At 43.2% G+C, this 24,360-nt stretch overlaps 1 protein-coding gene and 1 long non-coding RNA gene across 3 annotated transcripts in view; one reads left to right on the top strand and one right to left on the bottom strand.

The window, feature by feature from the left end:
- LOC148056885 (uncharacterized) overlaps positions 1 to 4,208 on the bottom strand; it is a 13,615-nt gene extending 9,407 nt beyond the window's left edge. The window contains exon 1 of the long non-coding RNA XR_015702374.1: positions 4,093 to 4,208. This is a non-coding gene — a long non-coding RNA (uncharacterized LOC148056885). The remainder of the gene's footprint in view (positions 1 to 4,092) is intronic.
- RHOJ (ras homolog family member J) overlaps positions 1 to 24,360 on the top strand; it is a 70,503-nt gene that overhangs the window by 1,424 nt on the left and 44,719 nt on the right. For both annotated transcript variants that reach the window (XR_015702373.1, XM_009462199.2), the window contains exon 2: positions 4,830 to 5,051. Coding sequence is in view for 1 of the 2 variants with exons in the window: in XM_009462199.2 (XP_009460474.2) it covers positions 4,830 to 5,051 (222 nt within the window). In the remaining variant the exon portion in view is untranslated. The remainder of the gene's footprint in view (positions 1 to 4,829; positions 5,052 to 24,360) is intronic.

Below are 24,360 nucleotides of genomic sequence, written 5' to 3'. Positions count from 1 at the left end.
GATCTGCTTGGTTTAGGCCAAGGGGTGATGAAGGAGAGGGTTTAGGAGGACAAGGCCTAAGGAAAGATGGGGGCCTTATCAAAAGCAGATGGTCAGGTCTGGTGAGGAAAACAGTTAAAGAGAAAATTCCTCTGACTTTCAAGTTTTAAGTTCATAAGGTTGCACAAAGGAAGACCGCTGCATTGCAGGAGGCACTGGGGAGAAACATGGGAGTGGCAAAGTTGGCCAGGGGAAGAGCAATAGGTTGCCCAGAGATGTGGTAGATGCCCCATCCCTGGAAACATTCAAGGTCAGGTTGGACAGAGCTCTGACCAGCCTCATGTAGTTGAAGATGTCCCTGTTCATTGCAGGGGGCCTGGACTAGAGGACCTTTAAAGGTCCCATCCAACCCAAACCATTCTATGATTCTATGAAGAGAGCAGGGAAAATGCGATACAGCATCATAGCCATTTTTTCCCTCTGCAGTCCTGCCGAGAAATATAGAATAGAGTTAATTGGCAAACATATTGCTCATTGCAGAGCTAATTAACAAATTTGCAAGTCCTTCATCTCCTACAGATTTTCTCACCAAAATTTCTTGCACCAGCCTTGAACTTGCTAATCCCCAAGGAAGCAGCTCCAGCGACTGCCCTGTCAGACCTGCGCTGATGAAGATGAAGCTAATGCTTCCACACAGATGTGTGGGAGTTGGACATACTCAGCAGTTCCAGGAATAGATCTGCTGCCAGTTAATTTGTTAATTAACAAAAGGTCAGAGGCACTTCATCTAGAGCAGAGCTCTTTGCTTGAGAAACTTTGCTAGAAAGTGCTTCAGGTGACATCTTCACTCCAAGGTGCTAATAGCACCTACCCATATCTATTACGGTCTCTTTTAGCCTCCCTTCTTGCCATGGTGGTCTTGGCTAGAAGCCTGTAAAACGAGTATGAAACAAACTGTGCTGGATACCAGAGAACCACATGCGTTTAAACAAGCTTTTCCATTCAGACCGGTTGGGTTCACTTTTTTACTTCAGCCACGTCTTTCCAAACTTCATGGCTTGGAACCAGACTGCTCATATTGGATTTGTGAGATGGGAAAGGACAAGATCTTGCGAGCAAATCTGACCATTTCTAACCTGATCAGTGAAAGAGCAAAAAAGCCCTGGATACAGATTAAATCACCAGACCTTCTGATCTTTGTTAATCATTACCAATAACCCTGTGACTTCCACGCTGGGGCTCGTAGTCAGCTCCGTTGTGCAGAAGCAGTCTTAGGGGAGCTGATACTTGCACAGCAACTGCAGAAGGGTCAGCTTAACCTAAAGCATTGTCACTTGCAATTTGCAGGTTAAGAAATCTTTTGTAAAGCATAACAGGATTGTCTCAAACTTTACTAGACTGCTAGATGACAGAACTGGCTGTTAATTCACACAGCAGACTCAGGGCCAACTTTGCAAGTAAAAGGTAAAACCCCAGAGCAGCAGAGGGGTTAATGTTGTCTCAGTCTCCTGAGAGAAAAGTGTAAAACAACGTGATTATACTTCGTTGCAATTAAACCAGCTCTTGAGATGTTTTGGCCCAGCTGATCTGAATGATGCCAAACCAAGTTAAAGTAATGAGATTAAAGAAAACATGTTTTTAGTCCAGATACTGGTCTTATAACTTTACCATAACTCCTCTAAAGCTGTACGTATCACCTATATAAGTAAAGCAAAAATGTAGCACTGAATTTGAGTTGTACAGGCAAGATGTCTGTACAGACCCTCTGGTTCAGGCCCTTGATAGTGTGAGTATCAAAAAAGCTAACCCCTTTAAGCAATTTTGAAAGACCCTTTAAAAAAAGGTGGAGAGGAGAATAAAGTATCTTAAAGCCTCTAGAGAAACAGCAAGGGAATTTCATTGTTTAACCTCTTGCATAAAAATTGAGGTGGACACAGTCCTGCTGAGACTTGGCCAGCTTTATGGTCAAAGCAACACAGCCCTGCTGAGCATGGAGGAATGAGCCATGGGGATTTTGTTGTAGGCCTAAATCTGGCCTAAATAGCATTAAGGCTTGCCTTGAGTATGGTATGTCTGATGTTGAAAAAACTTGCAGATGGATTATGCCTGTGTAAAATGGGAAGTGAGATAGCTGTTGCTTTTGTCTGATAGATGCAAGGGGGAACTGAACCATGAATTATTGGAATTTTTTGCTTCCTCAGGCTCTGTTGTTACCTTGCAACAGCATGCACTTACTCATATATTTGGCAACAAGGTCACTAGATTGGTAAGCAAAGGCATAAGGGGTATCAGTGCACCTGCTCAGCTATGTAATAACCAAACAGAGGCACAAGCTTGGAGTCTGCCCCAATTGCAACAAGAAAGAAGTTTAAAGAACAAAACCCTGTAATACTTGATGGCCCCCAGGGTGACCTGATGGTGGAAATGATCAGCAGAGTACGTGCTTAGAGAATGGTGGTTTAGGTGCCCAGAGCTCACAAGTTTTGTTGGATAAACCTGAGCCTTGGGCTATAGTTTTGAAGCTAAGAGGTTGCCACCTGAACTCCTAACTGGGGAAAGCCTTTAGTGATGCCCTGTGACAGTGGGTGTGATGCTGGGCCTAACACTGCCTACTAAGATCCCTGTTGACAAGAGGAACATGAAGAAGATGAAGAACACGGGGCATGGTACACAAATTACTGAATGGCCAAAACTCCTGATAAGAAATGGCAAACAGAGCCCTGGGGCTCGCCGGGTAAACAGAAAAACCTTGTTCAACCTTGTTCACATGTTTTATCCATTTACCACCTCTTGGGGAAGGTGTTGAGAGCTGATCCAGCATACAGTTAAATCACTGAAGAGCTCTGACAGACATGGGGCTTAGCCTGTCTAGGGGAGACTGCGAATGGGTCTGCTGAGCCCCTTCACTGCAAACATTGAAGGATATGCAGTTTGGGGCTAAGGAGGTTCATTATTAAGGTTGAATTTGTCTTTACTCATGCAGTTTGGGGTTAAGACAGTTCCTTTTCAAGGCTGTGTTGGTCTTTAAACTTCTAGGTGTGCATTGCTCCAAGCCTGAGTGTGCTTTTGGGCATTGCAGGCACTGGAACAGGCTGCCCAGGGAAGTGGTTGAGTCTCCATCCCTGGAGGTATTTAAAAGACAGGTAGACATGGTGCTTAAGGACATGGCTTAGTGGTGGACTTGGCAGTGATAGGTTAACAGTTGGACTCAATGATCTTAAGGGTCTTTTCCAACTTTAACGATTCTATGATTCTGTGATTTCTTTCTAGCCAGGCATGAGCAAGGTGGGGGAAGCATTTAGCACCGGTGTGCTTCCCCAGTTGTTTCCCCCTTTCAAAGCCTTTGAGTCTCGTGGAAGGGAAATGCAGTCAGCAGGATGTGCTGGGCTGCTGGGCTGGGGTTTATGTTGATGTCTGGCTTGTTTCTGCTGGAAATTGCAAAATCTTTCCTGTGGAAGGAGCAGGCTGTTTGGCTCTTCATGTGCATATAGACTGTTATATAGGTAAATTGAGAAAAGACGTAAGAGGCACGTGAATCATAGAATCATAGAATCATCGAAGTTGGAAAAGACCCTTAAGATCATTGTGTCCAACTGTCAACCTATCACTGCCAAGTCCATCTATACCATGTCTTCAAGCACCGTATCTAAACACCAGAACAAAACAGACAAGAGGTCAGGAATACAGTTCAAAGCTGTTTTTCCACAGACTGCTATGCAATGGTTTTATTCTTTTTTAATTTTTTAATTTCTGTAAAAATGCATTCCTTTTTTTCTCTCTATCTCTGTCTGTGTTTACATATTTACACTAGAGGGGGAAAATCCCTCTTTTTCTTTTTTTGGGTGGATGAGAGGAAATGCAAGAGATACTTTCTGAGTGCCTAAACTGAAAAATCAATTACTTATTATTTCTAACAAAGTTCTTTAAAGAGCTATAGACACAGAGAAAGCTGACATTAAACTCTACCTACGCACTCTACCTCCTGTCCGCCTTTCCACCTCCCACCTCGCCCTCCCAAATGTAAGAAAATACCTATCCCGAGATCAGAGGAGATCACGCCTGGGAACAACAGACAACCCTGAGACATGGGCACAGCTCACAGCCTCCCCATACCCCGCCTGGCCGTGTAGGTCCAACACCCGCGTCTTTCATAGCGTCTCCAAAATTCTCCTTGCTGGTCTCAGTGCCGGCAGCCCGGAGAGCAGCTCGAGCGCGGGATGGAGCAGGAAGCCTGAAAACTTCGGTCTGCAGAGAGACCTCTAGTGTTTTTCTTTCTCCATGTCCTGGCAGAGTTCCTCCAAAGTACAAATACACACAGAGCTCCCATTGTTTGCAGCCCTTCACAAGCCCACTGATCCTAATATGGAATTCAGCAGGAAACCCATGATTTCCTGACACACAGCAAGCTGGAGAAAGAAAGGAAAAACTCCATTAAAAACCTCCAGGCTCTCCTCCATGTTAGAAATGAAATGGAAAATGGAGTGGATTTAACAGGAATCCCCGATTCCTGCAGCCAAGCTGGAGGAAGGGAGACGCGAATCAAAGCGGCAGGCTGCTGATATTTTTTAAGTCGCAATAAATACTGAGAACTCCGGGGCAGGATGAGGATTTCCTGACTCAGACGAACGAGAAAGGACAGATCGCTTTTTTATGATATTCCTCTCTGTATATTTAATTTATTCACCTCGATGATTCTCTTGACTGATCTGGTAATTGTTAGAAGCGGCTGTGACAGCCTGGAAACATTAGTATGATTTCCTGAGTTTGAGATTTGCTGCCCCCCCTCCCTTCCAAACTCAGGAAAAGTCAATACAATCTCACTTCATTTTTCCTTCATGTGCACTTGGAAGTCCTGGGAGCAGCAAGAGCAGCGGCAGCGGCAGCAGCAGCAAGAATGAACTGCAAGGAAGAAGATGACAACTGCACTGATGGGAGCAGCAATAACACGAAGAAGATGTTAAAATGCGTGGTGGTTGGGGATGGTGCAGTTGGGAAAACCTGTTTGCTGATGAGTTATGCCAACGATGCCTTCCCAGAGGAGTATGTCCCCACTGTGTTTGACCACTATGCAGGTAAGAAAGTGCTTGAAAAGAAATTTAACTGAGAGCTGCAGGAGGGCCAGGTGGGAGGTAAAGGAAGATCAAGGAGAGGAGAGGACAGTTCAAAGGGGATGCATGGGTTACCTCTTGTCCGGGAATGTGATTTGGGCCTGGATGGTAGCTTAGCTGGCAGCTCATACAATTGGGGCAATGCAGGATTTATTCAGAGAACTTATTTGTTTGCTTCCGATTTTTATTTTGGTTTTGGCAAATAAGCAGCGTTAGGGATGCAATTAAATACACTGGATTTTTGGGACAACAAATATAATTCAGCCTCCATCGATTTGTATTCTTGCTTTGTTTTTGAAATTCTGAAATTCTGAACTTCACAGGCTGAAGTTATGATGAAGACTATATATATATATATATATATATATATACACACACACATAAAAATATAAGCTACCGGTGATCTTGTGCCTCATGGCAAATGATGCATAAATTACAATATTTATATCCTATTTAAGGAATAATCTTTGAGAAAAACAGCATAGTCTCTTTCAGTGCTGTCAGAATATAACTCTCCTTCCAGAGACATTTGGTACTCCATCTATAAATGCATTTTAATACTATAACCTGATGGTAGGGAAAGCAGAAGTGGTGATTGGTTTGAGTACTTTATAGTGAGGGAATTTGTAGTATAAGAAAAAAATACAAACATAATCAAGATCATCTATGATGTTTACTGCATCGCTGTGCAAAACAGACCCACAGATTAACTACAATATTCACAGGCCTCTTTCTGTAGCAGTTACTTACTTTACCCAGCTGTGTCCAAAGTTATCACGCAGATGGTGTGATAGGCTAAAACTGTTGTTCAAACTTCTGCTTAAATTTTCCTATCCCAAATTCTGCTGTTTTTCTTCTCGCACTGCTCCTTTGGCTTATGGTTGTTGTTGTTTATGAGATTCCTGAAAAACAGATTCTAGAAGCACTGCAAAACTCATTGCTTATCTTGCAGCAGCAGTTGGAGTTTCCCTTATTCTCTCCCCACCTCCTTAAAAACTGAATTTTCATGGCGTGGCTTATCATAGATTTGGTATTCTGTAATGGGAAAATCTCTGTTTTCATTCTGGCTTTGTGTCAGGTTTAGCAGATGAACTGGCCAAACAAGCAAGCTGTGTAATTGTAGAATCTGATCCATGGAAATGTGAAGACCTTTTCCTCCACAAGAGTGGGCAGCGTCACTTCTAATGCAAGCAACGCTCTCTTTCCTCTACCCTTCCCACCAGATAGATTAAATGACCATTTTAGAAAAAAACGTTTACCCAGACAAGGTATAAGAATATTGCATGGTGGAAATAAGTACTTCCATGAGCCAAAAAACCTAAGGAAGCCTGGATGCATGAATTTATGTCTTCTATTGCAACAGCACCCACTTTCCCATGATAAGCTGAGATATGCTTGTTCCTTACAGCCTCCTTCCCCAACAATATGCCGGTCCCAGCACCTGCTGCCCTTCGCTCTCTCCTATGCCCTGCAAATACCTCTGCATATGGAAAAACCCATATGAGAGCTGGTACCAGACCACGCATGCAACAACCTGCAGGCTGGGTGGTTTTGGTGTGAGTGTGGGGACACACATGTGTGTGCACACACATCGGCACTGATGCCAGCCAGGCAGGCTGGCACTTGCTGGGGGCACCAGTCTGAGTTTCTCTTCCCTACCCAGCCGCAGGTGACTTGCAGGGACTTGCTTTGATTTCGTTTCCTCTCTGTCAGAAGTGGTAGAAATTGCCAGTGGGCTCAAAAGTTACTGAGGGAGAAGAGGGCTGAGAGAAGGATGGGAAGATGAAGAGTGCCACTGCGTAATCCTTATTTCCTTAGGGTGCCAGGTAAAAGCAGTATGCATGTACTTTTAAATCAAGCTACATTTTCAGGGTTTGAAGATTTAGTCCTCTAAAATATCTCCAGCTATTCTTATTTGCCTTCTTAACTATCATAGCACGTAAATATAAACTAAGAATGTTTTCAGTGAGAAAGTTCAGAAAGATAAGGGAAAAAATAGCTCTCTATATTAACATGCTATTCTGAGACAAACTCTGTCCAGAGGCAGTGGTCAAAACTAGCATTGGTCAAAAACGGAATTTCATTTTTTTTGAGAAATCCCATCATTTATTAAACCAGTTTCACTACAAAACTGCACACAGAATTGAGCAGTAGAAATGACTTCTGGAGCAAAGTGCTGGCAAAAATCCCACTCATAAAACATAAAAATATTACATGGCATAAAGTATAACATAACCTATTTAATATACTGTGGGTATTGAGAGAGAAAAGAGCTCACTTGGAGCAACCTTAGCCCTGAGCTTACAGCCTATACAATATTCTGTTGCAACAGCCCCTTCCACATCAGTCCTCATGGCAGCCCATGGTCAAGAGGAGAGGTGGCACGGTAGTACCATGGGCACAGCGGTACCATGGGCACGGTGATACTACAGGCACCACGGCACACAGTGAGGCTTCACACATGGGCAGATCCTGCAGGGTGGTTGAGGCTCTGGAAAATCACATTTGAATTTACCCCAGGGAACTGGTTTGTCTGCCCCTGCCCCTGCCAAAACCAACTGTTTCAACTTTCCCAAACAAGCTGAAGCTCTTTGATTCAGTTCTTCTGTGCTGGAAATGCTCAAAAGCAATTAATTGCTGCAGATTTTTGCAAAGCTGCACTTTCCATTGAAGGTTTTTCACCCAGGCGTTATTACCAGCAGTGGTGTGTTAGCAAGCGCTTCCTCTTGCCTCACCAGGTCACAACCTGGTTGTGAGTCCCAGGACATTTACCAATTTCCTTCTTTCTAATGGAAAAAGGAGGGGGGGGAAGCATTAAAAATCAAGGATTTCAGTGGTGATCTCAGAGCAGTTTCTCACTGCTGCGACTCCAGCGACTCAGGGGAGACAGTGATGCTATCCAGCCCAGCATTGGGAAAAGCTCCAGATGCACCACTGCCGTGGCCAAGGCGTTAACTGTTCACGGCCCCATAGCACCAGCTACATCTACTTGCCCTGCTGCATTGCTTCTTTTTAGCTGCATACCTGGGGCAGGTTTCAAAGGCACAGGTGAAACAGGTGGACATACTGACAAGGGTGGCCCAGAGGAAGCCCTTTCAGAGGGTTGAGCTCCAATAGTGTTAGACCTGTATGGTACTTATTTGGTGCCTTTCACATGAAAGGGCTTGAAACCACTTTATAAAATTTGGGCCCAACCTGCCTCTGAGAAAATCAAAGGTAATACATGGATTTCACCCAGGGAAGGAACAGGCTTCCTGCAGGTAACTCACAGAGCATTTACAACTTAGATAGGTGATGCCTGGGACAAAAAGCTGTTGGTGTTTCAGCATGTGCGCAGCTGCCCTGTACAGAAGTCCAAACCAGTTATTAGCGCCACACTGGTAATATTCTGCCACAGATTTCACCCACAGTCCACAAAAATGAATTTGTTCAGGGCCTGTTGCCAGGGTTGGGATGTGATGGATGTAAAGTAGGGTCAGCGGCAATGCCAGACAGATGGGGAAGGCAGATTTGTTATTTGGATACGAAACTGAGTTCTTTTGTTGGGTGCGTGGAAGTTTACAAGTCTGCTTATTTCTCAAGGCATTTTGAAGAGGTTTTGCTGGAGGCCAGAGCCCTGAGTAGGTTTCCTTACCTTTGGTGAAATTCCAAGTCCCACACTGAAAGGGTTTAGCCACAAGGTAAATGGATATTTCTAGGGCAGGCAAACCAAAGTGCTATCATCCCAGTGACAAACAGGATATTACTGGCAATAACTGTAACAATAGGGACTGTTTGGATAGTGAGTAGATGCTTTAACATGCTGGTTCCATTCCGTCTTTTCAACATCAAATGCTGATTTTCCGTGAGCAAAGGTCTCTCAGCCAGGGTGACTTGTATTGTGTCTAGCTATGTGAGGTTATAAATGTTTAATTAAGGCTGAGGTTGTACCATCAAAAAAATTCCATTCAACTACTAGCAGAGTTGGTTTAATAATACCAAAATTAACTGGCTTGGTCTGTGAAATACAGAAGGGAGATGTGTGCTATTTGTTATTTAGGCAGCCACCGAGCATCCTTTAATATTCATGAACCCTAAAAAACACAACAATTTTTAGGATGAAATTTATTCAGCCTAAAATTTACATTCAAGCTTCCTAGAGAAGTGGTCGATGCCCCATGCTTGTCAGTGTTTAAGAGGTATTTGGACAATGCCCTTAATAATATACTTTAACTTTTAGTCAGCCCTGAAGTGGTCAGGCAGTTGGACTAGATGATCGCTGTTGGTCCCTTCCAGCTGGAATTATTCTATTCTATTCTATTCTATTCTATTCTATTCTATTCTATTCTATTCTATTCTATTCTATTCTATTCTATTCTATTCTATTCTATTCTAAAGTACATTTTTTTAATGTAAAAATCTCAGTGATTGAGGGGTAATACCAATGCCATGCAGCTAACTTGACCCACTGTGCAGACAAAGGTGAATAGACTCATTAAATGGTTGAAGTCTAAGGAGAAGAGGGTGGTGAGTCTTAAACTGTCTAGTTCAGGCATAGCACATAGGTGAATGTCACGCAAATAGCTTCAGAAGCCAAAGTTGCATGTTTGGTAAACAGGAGAGGTCAATCCCTGCAAAGCATCTGCACTAAAGACATAAAGTAGATGGCGTAAATATGTCCCTCCCTCCCCTCATGTGTCAGCACAAACTGGTGAACATTTATAAATAGTGAATCCATTTGAAAAAAATTAGCAGTGGCATGTGATCAGCTAATGAATAGCATACAGAATAGTTCAGCCATGACTGCAGCTCTGTAAATTAAAAGCAATATAGAAGAAGAAAGCCATTAATTACTGTTAGGAGACACATTTTTTGTTCTTTAGTGATGATTCAATCTAATCTGTTTGACTTCGCACTGAACTGAGCTGGAGTGCTCACCAGTCTCGCAGAGCAGTGATCCCAACCTTGCTAGCCAGGTAAGCCATGCAGGAAGGGAGAGTCTTCTGCTCTGGCATTTTTATTAGCATAGGAGCAGTACTACTGCTCTTGCCCAGAGCAGTCAGCTTGTACCTGTGCAAATCCATAAATCTATTATATCCAGCCCGTATGCCACTGCACTGACTCAAATCCCTGTTCATCGTGTCCTCCCACGAAAGAGAGCGGTTGGAAGTGGCCTGTCACTGATCATGGGGCTGCCCATGGCTCGCCACTCTCAGTCCTGGGACAGGCAGGAGCACCCAAGGGAGACAGGGACCACCCTGACACTGTCAACAGGCCATGCACCGAGCAGCTTTGCCTTGCAGCCTTCTCCCTATGGGGGAGGAACACCAGCCAAAGCATGCCAGAAACCAGATGGGAGCTGTAACATCCCAAATTTCTCCAGCTACAGGCACAAGAGCACATCTGTCCACACTTTTGATGTACTAGTTATTTTTAATTGATTGCTAATGCACACTGGTTTTCACCCATCTCTGCTTGCCATGGTGCATAAGCAATGACTTAAACCCCATACCATCACTTTTTTCCCCTGTTGAAATTTTATTAGACAGGAAGAGACTGCCCAAGGAGAACTGCAATTTCTGCATGAGTGCTGCCGTGGGAGTCTTCACACTACCACATTCTTGAGACAGTTGTCTCCTATAAACAGTCTTGGTAGCACATTAGAGAAACCCTTGATGCAATGCTTGGGGTCATTAAACTGAAAGAGCTATAAATAGCACTGAAAGAGAGCTGTGATGTTTATTTTCATGGATATTTGCAGTGAGGTTTTTTTTTCCTTTTAATGTTCATCCAATTTTGATTGTACAGATTTGAACTTTATCCTTGAGACAAGAAAGCATTGACTCTTTTAAGATCTGGCTCTTTAGCCTAGGAGCCACAGAACAGATATGTTCATTTTGCCTCTCAGGAGCTAAAAGGACTTCTCTGCCAATCTTCCTGGTCTGATCCGGAATAAACCAGGGATCTCAATAAAACATTCAAGGTATGAGACAACAGAAACCCACCAGTGCAATTCAAAGGTTTTCATGGCTGGCTATTTTGAAAATAAATTTTACAGAACCACTAATTCTTAGGCTCCCCACAAAAGGTTTAATTCTGTGTTCTGTGTCACGTAAGCCAGAGGAGGTCCAGCGATCCTCAGGCTTTTTCCCATCCAGGAAGCCTAGACAGTCGTTATACTGAAAAGGTGCTTTTTGCCTGAATCACCATGGTTATTCCACATTCAGATGAAACAGGCATCATAGCGTCTTAAGACCTTTTCCTTCTGAAGGTGTTTTACGGTATGCGAAGACTTGAGATAACTATCGCTCATATCTCTCTTCCTCACACACATCCCTGTATTGTCCTGCGGGTGCACAATCCCCTTGAAGCCCATGGAGACAGAGGTATGTTCATGCTTTGTGATCCTATTTACCCAGGGCAGATCGTTTCTGCAGCAGTGCTCTGAGCGCTGTGGTGACAAAGTCGCTGTTGTCCCCTGGTGCTACTGAAATGCAGCTGTGGCTAGGGAGAAGCCTGCAGCACCTGAGCTGCTTCCTACTTTTGCCTCCAGCTCTGTTATACAGCTTCTCTTTGTACGGTTGCCATTCCTGGTTTGATTTTACACCGACAAAAGCTTTATGCTACAAAGAGACACAAAAGAGCTTTGCACCAATCCCTCCCATACCCACCAGCTGGGTATATACCACCCAGGACTCAACTGAAAGCCCAGAAGCTGCTGCAGCCCAATGCAGAGAGCTGACTTCTTCATCCAGTATCAGCAGTCAATGGATGTCCCTGTGCGTCAAGCACAGCAGAGGACAACACTGCACCATGAATAACATTTACAGTCTAAAAGCTAAATGTAGAGAATAAGCAAACTACAACGCACACCAGGAAGGGTAGTGCCAGGAATTAGAGGAGTAGATGAAGCAGCCATGTTACTTTATCCAGACTTATCCACCCTAAATTCCACCTAAGCCCCTCTGCCTACTATTTTGTATTAGCTATGTGGTGTTTGAAGGGCAATAGGAAACACAAAGAATATTAAGCAAGGAGTTAGACCATTTGAATGCATACTGGTGGTTCAGATGTAGAATGATGGGGTTTTTTTAAGGTCAACCACAGTCCTGAGGGAATGGGTTGGAAAGATGAGAAAGTCAAATGGCTTAAAAAGAAATATTTCTTTGCATGGTATGTGATTAACCCAAGGAACTTACCACTGTACAGAAGCTACTGAGGACAAAATTTTAACAAGGTTTGCAAAAAGGGAGGTTGGACCAGACATCAGGGAGATTGAGTGCTATCATAACCTAATGAAAAAGACTTCTGCAAGAGACAATAAAATGTGAGCTGACACCACCTTCTGTTAGAGGCCAGGATAAGACCTCAGTTTGGTCTGATGAATGGCAAAATGTCTTAAATCTGCTCACTGCTACATCAGAGATGAAGACTTGGCTCCCTGGGCTATGAGTTTAGCCCAATCCAGCACTCTTGTACTCAGTGCTATAGAATGGGACTTTTTGGAATGATTCTTCTGATATAGGGGTGGGCAAACAAATTTTGAAATTTTGCTTATGCAGCAACGCACTGCTGCAAAGAGACATGGAGGGATTTGTCTGGAGCACAAAAAGGGTTAACAGTGGAAGCGATGAGAAAATGATCCTTTTCTTCTCCACTACCCCAAGACAGTCAATCTTAGTCTTTCCCTCCCCTTCTAATCAGTGTAACATGCAGGAGGTGACATCAGCTGAGGAAACCAAAACTGAAACTGTGGCCTCTGGCCCTTGAAGGACAATCTCTACAGCTTGAACTAACAATCACATCCACTACCTTAAAATCAATAGTTGACTCAGTACACGTGGCTAGCCACCCACACCAGGGGGCAAAACCACTTACAGGTGGTGCCAGGCCAGGCGCATGTTGACAGCCAGACAGATGCTTTTCAACAGCAGATGTTTCACATGTAGGAAAGAAAAACAGAAACTTAGCAAAGAAGTCTAAGCAACCAAAATTCCTAGACATGTACAAACTTCTTCATTTCTGCAGGATGTGTCAGTGTTTTTACTAAGTCATCATTACGATGGCTTAGTTACTGATTAAGTTAACGCAAAATACCTCCACTAAAACTTCCTTCTCATTTTCTGTTCTCTTGATAAACCTTGTCACCTTGCTGTCTGTACTAGTGATGCACATTGTTGCTATTGTGCAACACTGTGTATATTTTGCTCTGCAGGCAGTGCCTTTCCTATGTTCTAACTTTCCAGTTGTTATGGCCAGACCTAATGACATCATGGAAATGGCAAGGGATGAGGAAGAGCAAACATATTTCCTTCAATTGTTCTGTTCAGACAAAGTCATTAAACAGTAATGACATCTCCTGTCAAATTATTATTTATCTTTGCAATGAAAAAAATACAAGTTATTATATTTCTAGTCTGCTTTTAAGAGTGATCACTCACCAGTTCCCTGTCAGATATACTGTTCTTGTATCCCAAGCTATGGGTCTTCCAGCTAAGCCAGGGAGTAAGTTACTGAAGAATGAAAGCTTTATGAATTGTCACCCCAAGTTTTATCCCAAGAGGCACTGAATGAATGAATTCTAGACTGGATTTATGAACTGGTATTCATCTCTCTTTTTTCCCCAAATAAGATCAGGGGAAATGGTTCTTACAATAATGTCTAATAATTAAAAGCTAAAAAAAAAAAGTGAGTTTACCCTATTTTTTGCCAAGCATTATTCACATTTAAGCTCAGAAATCTCTCACCGAAGACAAACTGTGCTACCAGCAGCCTTGGCTGAATGCAGGGACTAGACCTTACGTGCAACTTCTACATGTGGTAAAATGCTCAAGCGCCATTCGTCAGCCAATGACTTTCCCATGTACCCAGGTGGACAGGAAAACTCTCCCAGATCTGAGAATGAATCATTACACCTCACTGCAATCCCAACCACCATCCATCATGTCTCAGCAGTGAGGACACAGGCAGGTGAGCGTAGCATGAAGGAGGAGCCAATGATACAATCCAACCATGTGGTTGCTACCACCTTTGGCTGAAATGGATGCAGATCTCATTATGAAGTGATGGCTTTTCCTTAGTATTTGTTCTGTAGCATACATATTCATAGATTTATGACCAAAACCCTCTTCATTAAAAGATATCACTGTGAGCATGGAAAATCATCATATGAGAGTAGGCAAGATGGCTCGGAAGGGTCCTGGGGGACACAGTGCCATCTGCACCCTGTGGCTCTTGCTGGGAAGTGGTGTCCCCAGCTAGTCCCCATAGCCAAAGTGGTGTATTTGAGATCCCAGGGAAGGGGAAGACATGAAAGACCATGAGAGCTTGGTATTTCAGCTAGCACAGTTCCCCAGACTTAGTGTGGGTGCAGTGCACCAGGAAATACAGCAGTGGAGTTGCCCCAGGGTTGCATTTCTGCCTTGGGGACTGGCACTGCAATGAATCCATAAATACAAAACACACCAACCAGCCTCAGGGGAAGAGAAGGCTGGAAAAACCATTCACTGACAGGAGAAGCACTGGGAAAAAAAAGAAAAAAACAACTCCCAAAGAAGGGAGGTGGACAGCTGTAAAAATATTCCCAAGCACGGTGGCACAGGAGGCACAGTCAGAAGGGTGATGGCTTGGGAGCAGGAGGGAAGAGCAGCACAGCACTGTACCAGGATCCTCACTCCTCATTCAGGACAGTATGCAAGTGTATCTTGGAAATAGCAGTCCCAGTAATGAGCACAGGAGCCAGGACTTAGGCATCTGAAAGAGTTAAAGAGGACTGTGCAGAGGGGCTGGACAGAAAGGGCCTGCCACAGTGCAAGAGGAAGCCTGAGATGACTCACTAAAACTACTTTCCAACCCCTGCAATTCTGAAGGGACGGAGGCCACGTCTCTTATTAAAGACTCTCTGGCATAGACATCCAGCTATAACTTTGAAGTAATGATATTAACAGTATCTGCTAATGCTTGGCTTTCTGCAGACTTTAAGGAAAAGAACAGCTTCAGCAACGAGTGGGAAAACATACATGTTCAAACATAACCTTAATTTTTATCCCCTGGGAGATGGGACAAAAAGAGCATCTATTTACAATAATAATGCTGCTTTGCTGAGAACAGACCATAAGGAAAAATCCCATAAGGTTGGAAAATGTGTTTTAAGTTCACAAACTGTCTCATGCTCCAGCTCCAGAGCGGGCAGCCGTCCAGCTGCTGTGAGCAGCTCTGTCCTCAAAGGCCAAACCCTCCCCATCTCAGACACTCGGTTTCTGAGCAATCTCCCCAGCTCCGTTTCAGAACTGGTTAGCTTACATCAGCATGTTTTCCTCCAATAACTAGACACAGAGTCAATGTCTTTTTCTAGTTTTGGGGGCCCCGTTGCTTGGGACCCTGTCCATGAGCAGCAGAAATGCAGAGACCTGGTTTTTCATTTAAAAGGTGAGCCGTTTCCACCAGGGAATCACAGCTCTGGAACAAACTCACACTGAAAATGCCTCCTGAGACCGTCTGTTTTATGCTAAATATATCAAGCAATGGCTTATGGAGGTAATGCCCAGGACTTGTGTTGTCCATTCAAGCTCAGATGACAGTGCTGGGTTGTATGATCCTGCTTCTCAAATGGCTCCGTATAGGCACACAAACTTCACTGAGGGCTCAGGGTCTATCTACATATATTGCATCTTTATTGTTGGTTCTACTACACATAGACCTTTTCATCTGTATCAAAACGCAAAGGATACTATAGAATTGCTTGTAATTTCTTTCCAGTTTAATCCCATTTTTGCTCTCTGAAAACTTGCCATTAAAATTCTCAGCAAAAGCATGAACAAAATCCAGGAGGGCATTTCTGTGCTCTTATTTAAGCTCTTAGGAAGACCCTTTACCTTCAGAGTGCCGCTTTGCTTTGTTCTGTGTATGTAACCAGTAAATGTCAAAAATCAAGTACAATTCCCTTCATCTCATTGCCTTCTAGCTACTTCTCGGAATATTTTAAGCCTTTTCCAGGAATACAAGGGAGTAACATCTCTCGTTAAAAAATATACGCGAAATACAGCTTTAAGAAAGTAATTTTCCAGGAATTCCGTCCATGAAAAAAGGATCAAACTCAACATTAGAAGACGAGTTCATATTCCAAAAAATATTCAGCTAATCTGCCAGAAACCAGGCCTTACAGAAGAACTCCAAATTAGCTGAGCCAGTTCATGATATCATTAATATGGAGAATTTCGCCTGCCGTGCATAGTAATATTGTCTGATGCAGTGTGCCACTTGGCGATCTGCTGGGAATTTACCTAAACCATTCCGTTTGGTTCAAGTCCAGAGGGGTGAGGTTGCTGTGGTTCTTGTTATTTTAATATTTTAGTGTGTTAAGTGCATTTTCTCCCTCTACTCTCCCTCCTGGGAAACTGCTAAAATGATGAAATAATTCATTCTTCCATTATTTGAAGCATATTGCCCAATTTATTTCTTTTCCTGTAAAGAGGTGCTTGTAGCAATACCATAAGTCCCTCGTGATGCTTCCAAGGAAGGAAGAAGCAACAGGGAGTGTGAATGCAGAATGAGGTCCCCAATTTGAATTAATGTTTGACAGAGGAAATCTATGCCAAGAAAATGGTGGAACAGGAATAACTTGTGTTGTCTCCATATGGTGCTCCCACTGGGTTTCTCTCCCCCTACTCTCTGTTTAAATGCACAAACGTGAGAGATTAAAAAAACAAGTCTTGCAACAATTTTGCAAGGAAAACAGTATTTTCAGACTATGCCCAACATGGTGGAAACTCCTGAGGACACAAGGAAACCTTGTCCCTGGCTGAGTGCATTCACAGTAGGTCATGGTAAGGTACATGAGACAATTCATACAAAGACAACCTGACTAGAGAGCACCTTCACATGAAGTCCTTCCAGGTCTTGATCCCCTTTCTGCAGTTCCCTCCGTCTTTCAGAAGGAATGGTCGGATTTCCTTTTCTCGGTGTTTATTTTTCACGTTGCTTTTTTCTCAAAGAATAGGGTCTTCCCACCTGAAATGGTAGAGAAAAAGAAAGATAGCTTGTCTTTCCGAAGCATGCCTGGGTGCAGCATGGGACATGGAGCTGGCCAGAACTAGATATGGGTCCTGCAGAGTCATCTCTGAGCCAGCCGGGTCCAAAACCAAACCACAGACATTGCACACATAGTGGCTGCCCCACAAGCACTGAGTGATAATTATTACCGTGTGTCTCTTCTGATTTCCTCAAGCGCTGCCGAGCTGGCGAGGGCTGCAGCCAGCCAGGGCATGAGAGCAGATGTTCTTGCCTTCTGACAGATGTCAGCTCTGCCCGATGGAAAATGCCATCCAAGATGAGTGAAAACCAACAAGCAGCCAGACAGGGCTTTGCGGAACGGTAGTGGGAACACCCCACAGTGACCACTATCCATTGCAGAAACCATCCAGCAGCCACCTCTTTCCTGGCAAACCCCTGCCACATAAAACAACATAATCTCAGCATTGCTTCTTGTGTGTAAGCTAGGGAAGGTCAAAAGAGCCAAGGAGCTGCATGAGAAGCAAAAAATGTCCAAGAAAATAGGAGAGAAGAAGTGGAGGAGGGTGGGAAAGAAATGTACATCCTGAGAGGATGGAGGGGAAAGGTAAGTTTAAGAGAAGACAATCCAGAAACAATCCATAAATCATAAAACAAGTGATTTGTAACAATGATGTTTTGGGGGATATGACTCATGATGTTGAACTTTTGGGGTTAGCAAAAGTTCTGGCCAGAGCATTTTTGATGAACATTCCCACCAGGAGAAAATGCTGATTCATGAAAGTTGAAGCATTTTTTAAATACTTAGAAGGACAAATTCTTGAGGTCCAGGGCCCTCTGGTTATTTCTGACAGTGCAGCAAGACCTAAATTGAAAACATAATATCTGAAGGTTTTGTTTTCATTCCATTGTAAAATGAAAACAAATTGTAAAACCTCAGAAGTTGTCGCAAAGCTGAATTATCATCCCCCTGGCCAGTTCTAGTTGGTTACTGTTAGTATCCATTTTACAGTTACTGTATTATAATCATTATTATCCAAGGGCAGGCTTACTCCCACTTCCTCTAAAAGAAATGTTTGTGCAATAAAGAAAAAAAATTCCAGGGAAAATGCCTCAAATTGTGTGAGCTCAGGTGCGGTTTTAGGCTCTCTCATTACGAAGAGCTGCAATGGTTGCAGGGAGAGGCTGGCAATCATTGCAAGCCTTGGCAAACCTAATGGCAGAACCAGGTAAGTGTTTAGGAGAAGAGAAAACAGTCTTTGAATGAAGTGTCACTCATTGTGTCTTTAATCTCTCTGGTACAGGCTGCCTGCAGAGTGTTTTTTTCTCCTCTTCTCCTTTGATGACTTTCATCATCATATTACTGCCTAATAAATCCACATATCTAATTAATAAGACCACATAGGTTTGATTTCCAAAAGCAGGAAGTTAGCCCAAACACTCTCAAAGGTTTTCAAAGTACATCTTCCCTCCACCAGATACAATCTTGCTCCAGTGAGTGGTCCCCAAAGTTAGTGACACCGGAACAAGGACTTCAGACATGATGCCCGGTGGATGTGGAGGGAGGTGTCTGTGGCCACATTCTAGTAATGCTGCTTGTAGATTATGGAGGAAATATACAGTAAAGGACTTGATTGGGAGCTCATGCCATATTAAATTAGGAAGGACACCATCATGGTTAGGGAAATTGGGTTGTGTGCAATCAGTTTGAACTTGAAATCCAACCTATATTCCAGCTACTGTTGGGTCACTTTCAGGATCCCCCCCACATAGCTGCATTTCTATTATCTGTCATGTTAACAAACCAAGAAGCTGCTATTTGATAGAAAGGATTAATTCCATAAGCTAGAAGCTGAAACGGTCTGTCCTTCCTAGTTGCTTCTCAGCAGAGGGCTCAAAATCCTGTCTTAGTACAAATTATATCTGACCTAAGGAAGTTCATTTGGGGTGTCTGAGGGCCACTGAATTTCAGATTTCCTATATGGGCAGCCCTTTCTAATGTGCTCCTGCTGCAAGCTGTCAGGCAAGTATAAAACCAGAGCTGTCGGAGGTAATGAGAAGGCACTACTGACGGTGCCTAATGGATTTTCTACCTTAGAAGAGCTGGAAGCATAACCTGAAAGACACTGGTTTCATTTCCCAGTGAGCATGGTGGATGTGGGTACCTAAAATTACCTATAGTCTCTATTAGTTGTAAATATTTATGCCTATTGCCATAATTCATAGCTTTTAGTCTGATGATCTTCAGTATAGGAAATCGTGGTAAATACATTTTGATATTGAAAATTGAGGAATATAGATTTTTAGGCAATTTTTTTGAAGGTTAGCTATGCTCACACAAACTGCTGGGTTCATCTGGTTTTGGAAGACTCACAGAGCTGGGGCCAAGCAAATCTAAGTCAGGGAACCCTTGAAGTGAAGGAATGTGTGACATACAATAAAAGGCCAACAAGTAGATGAATAAAATAAGTGAAAGAAGCAGATAATATACTTAATGCATTTCTGTGCAAACTGCTAAGCTCCCAGGAAATCAGAATGAAGATGTTTATGACACACAACAGATCATTTCTCAAGAAGGAAATATCAATTTTCCCATTATATATTTGCAGGAGATGCAAGGAAATGTTAATATATTAATTATTGCGTGATTTATTTTTGTCAAAGAAAGACTTCTAGATTACAAAGAAGCCATATGTTTGGGGATTTTTTCCCCCAAATTTCTTTCTTTGCTATATTAATTTATATAAGCAGTTAGAAAAGTGCCTATAGTTTCCACTTCAGGGAATTTTCCTCCAAATCATTTGCACAGATGCCTTTTGCTAAGCAAAGACAACAGTCCTAATGCCACTCGCCATTTCACAGATGCAACCCCTGTTAATTACAGGGGCTAGTAAATGAGCTTTATTTCTCTCCATGTTTTTTAATAGTATGTACAGAAGAAAAAGACATCAATCAGCAGAGGAATACATACGCCATCTTGGCATGGGGCAGAGGCCTGGTGGCTCCATGCCTCAACATGAATTAATGGTCAAAGAGCAACCACAAGTGCAAGGACAGATGCCAATGAAACACAGCCCAGAGCAGAGGGAGTGGGAGACAAGAGGGGCAGAATGGGATGAAAAAGCAAAAAAGTGCTGCCCCTGCTTTTCTCCTGGCACTCCAGTATTGGAAAATCTCCCATACACCTCCTGGAAAAGTCAACTCCACTACAATCCCAGTAAGGGCCAGAGTTCACCAGCAACAATAGGAGAGAACAGTAACAGGAACCAGAAATTCAGGCAGATGAGGCAAGATGAACACCAACTTCAAAAGCGTGCAAAGCCCAGAAGGAACCTGGACCCTGGCATTTATGCTGTACAATAGAGTCATTCCTGGGGTAGAAAAAATGTAGCTGTCTGGAAGAGTTTTCTCTCTTGTCTGGGCACCTCGGGCTGTGGCCAGGTGTGAAAGGATGGAAAACCTTCCATCTCTCTCTCTCTCTCTCTCTCAAGAAAACTTAGGTTGGAGTTTTTGAAGCCACCTTGTAGAGCTGGGGACCCCATTCAAATTCAATTTGAAAATAAGCATTTTGGCTTCCTTGGAAAATCCCCTCATTTTGATTCCCAAGAGGTTCAAATCCCCTCATTCAGCTTCCTGAGCTGCTGAAGGTTGCCAGTTCCCCCATGGCCAACAGTCCTGTCACAGACATCAGGGTCTTCTCTGCAGGATGGCAGCAAGCCCATCCCTCAGCATCCACCCCATTAGTTTATAAAATGGTTTGTTTAGATGCTCATTAAACCTTTGGCTATGGAAACACAAGCACTACGCAGGAGTCTTGGTATCATAGACTCTTAGTAGCTGTAGAAGAGGATGTTAGACATATCGCAATTTTTGCAATCACCCATTTGGAGGGAAGACCACAAATTCCCTTAGCTCAGCAAAAATATATGGTAACTGGGTGATGATCACTGACACTGGGAGTGCAATGGATACACTCCAGATGTCTCTTCAACATCCGCTGGGATTTATATCCACCCATTGACAGATGGGAAAAGTCAGTTCTGAAAAAAAAGATCTATGGGCTGAGGTTATAGTAAGGTAGCCAAGACCAGAATTTCTCTCTATTTGTTTGTCATCTTGCTGTTTCTAGAAATACCTCCCTCTGCCCTCTTGGAGTGTATATTTCCCAGACATGTAGCTGGCTTAAAAGAAAACAGATCTTAAACTAGCAAGAAGTAAGTCTATGGAGATCAATATGTCTGAAGGAACAGGGGTGGGAAAAACTCCAGAAAAAAATGTTTATGAAGGAAAACAAATTTGCTAGAAAAAAATTCACTGTCGCTGCAGTTTGCCATCATCCACATACCCTCCAGTAAGGAAACAGCTTTCTGGAAGTGAGTGAACATAGACATATATGGCAACACAGGCTGAAGGACTGTTCAAAAGGATACGGCCCTGAGACTGTTCTTGAAAATATTGTTTCACCTGGTTAAAGAGTTACAGAGGGAATAGTAAGCTTATGAAGATGAAATGATCCATAGGATCAAATTAACTTGCCCCAAGTGTATCCCTGTAATTACAAAAAGACATATATTTTCTCCATAACCAGCCCCCGATTACTTTAGCACTGGCTTTCCAGATACCAATCCGTCATTGACCAGGTATATCCTGCAAAGTGTCTGACTTATCAATCTCCTTGTTAAACAACAGGGAGTCTGCTCAGACACCCCAAGCTGCCTTATGAACATAGCAGTAACAATTTAGCATTTTGACAGAAGGAAAGGAGTTTGAAGACATATATAGGCATACATTTCCTGATGGTTTTCTCATCTTAATTTCTCCAGAGGGTCTCAGCAGTGGTAGATGCATCTGTTTTCCAGAATCTGTTCCCAAACTCAAAGTCCGAAGATCCTGCGTGTACAGAGGAATGTTGCTGTTGAGAAAGGGCAGAGATTTTGAGAAACCTCTTTGTTCTGAAATCCTCTTAAAACCAATCCAAACCAGTTTCTTAGTGGTCCTCAGTGGTGTGGTATGAGCAAGATTTAAGGCTCATATCTTTGCCATTTGCTCACTGCTTTCCCAACTGAAATGGCACCAGCTGGCCATTATTATTTCACACTCTGGAGGGTTCAAATGTTCATCAGCTCTCCAATTCTGTAAGCTCTCATTACCAAGAGCAAGAGAGATTTCTGGGCTGTTTGGTCAAAAAACACACTTCATATATGAGCACAGCATAATAATGCATACACTGCCTAATGTTAAACAATTCATTGCACACTACTGAATGCTTAAAAATAAAATGAACCATTGTTATTTTAGATTATCTTGATCATTAAAGCCCTGCGGGCAGCAGGCATCACAGCAGTTAATAGTAACTGTATTTAATATCAAGGAGTAGCGTATATTAAGTAAACATTGAGTTCAACCCATAAACAGTCTCTAGTATAAGCATGTAATACATGACAGCTCACGGGTTTTATATAAAAGCAGGTTTGTGTCAATGCTCACATTTTATTTGGAGGGAAAAACTGGCATTAGCAGGGTCACACAGCTGCAGGGCGGGAATCACAGCCAAATCATCTGTGTCATGGACCAAAGCTTTACCCACAAGCCGCCCCGCCTGCCATCCCGCGTGCACACAAGTTGCTTCTGCCTTTATTTTTCACCTGGAAGAGTTCAATGTCTAAGCCTTGTTTCCTTTGCCAAAACACCTCCTAGACGGCCATATACAAGGTGATTGCTTCTCTCTTTTTTTCGGTGTCTGTTCATACACGCGGATTGAAATCTGGTCTGCTGAAGGCAACATGCCTGTTGTCATGGCCAGGATGGGGGTTTCGTCTTCTGCCCCAAGCCTTTCCAGCTGGGCAGCCAGGCTTTCTGTTTACTCCTCTTCAGGCTGTTTCTCACAGCCTGGCTGAGTCCATGCCCACACGAGTGATGTCGGAGACCACTGAAATCTGTCCTGAGGGAAACAGCAGAAATCCAGGATAACAGACCACAGACCATGGCAAGCTCACAAGCTTTCTGCCACTAATACCCACCCTCCATATCTACCTGCAAGACGTCCTTCAGGCCCCCGTGCAGGTGTAAGCATATGTTTGCCTCCATGCATGGCAGGAAGCCCAACCCTTAGGAAAGTCCTTCCCATAAGTATGTTAACAGACATCTGGGCTTATACACTAATTCAAGATAAGCACACGCTTGCGTGTTTTGCTGAAACAACCCCAGAATGAGGAAAGTCTGAATTACGCTATATGAAAATAATACTCTCCATTTATTAAGCATGTCTTGACAGTACATTAAAAAATTCTGGAGCTTTCTTCTTGGTCAAATATTTCTCCCACTTCATACCATAGGTATGCTATGCTCCAATTGTGCTGGGAGCAGAATGGCAATATTATGACTCACTTCATATTGTAGGCTGGAAGCACCATATTTTGTTCTAGAAAGAAAGAGATTGTAGGCATAAGATTTAAAAGGCAGGTTTTTGTAAACTACACTCTAGTATATTCTGGAGCACATTTTGATCTGTTACACCATCCAGTCCCTCTTCAGCTACAGCCCTGGCTGTGCCTATTTTTAAATTTATAACTGAGCTGGGAATACAGCATGTCCAAATTAACTTACAGTGGTGAGTGAGGGAGTCAAATGAATTTTTTGTGTTTCCTTCCAGAGCAGCTCTCATGGCAGTAATTGCTGCCACACACTTTTGCCATCAATTCAATGTTGTGTCTGTGCTGAAGCACTCAGGCACAGATGAAATGCTGCTGTTCTTGTGTCTCATCAGGGCCCATTAAAGTGATCCAAACCTTTTTGTCTGTCAGCCTACAGGGAGTGGAAATGATCATCCTCCCCCTTTGGTTTTGCATGAATTACACAGGGTTTGCCCACCAAGACTACCATGGGCTGAAGGTTTAGAACTAAGTTTCTTTCGGTAGTGGGGTGGAAGTGAAAAGCAAATTAATTCCTGGTATTTAACAGATGATGTAAAATCCCTATCCTGTTTGGTACCAGCAAGTTTCATTTGTAACAACCCAGCATTGTACCCTCTGCATAGGCTCAGACACCCGCTAGCATCACTGGCCCCATCAGACCTGAGCTGGAAACTTCAGGAGGGCACATGGCAATTCCTAAAAAACATCCACAGGGTTAGAAACAAACCCTGGAAAACAGTACCTTGATCCACAGCCTCTCTCACTAGGACCAAAGCTTTTTTGAATACCACTGCCATGTCTCAAAATCAAAGGTGCATGGACTGTTGCTGATGTTTACACTAGAAGTGTCCTGAGCACTGACCATGTTTTCC

The sequence above is a fragment of the Nipponia nippon genome, unplaced genomic scaffold (genome assembly GCF_047370975.1).
Source record: "Nipponia nippon isolate SJK-2023a ecotype South Korea unplaced genomic scaffold, ASM4737097v1 scaffold_11, whole genome shotgun sequence".
Lineage (NCBI taxonomy): Eukaryota > Metazoa > Chordata > Aves > Pelecaniformes > Threskiornithidae > Nipponia > Nipponia nippon.
The sequence above is the reverse complement of the archived record's forward strand: the minus strand, read 5'-3'. Positions and strand labels throughout refer to the sequence as shown.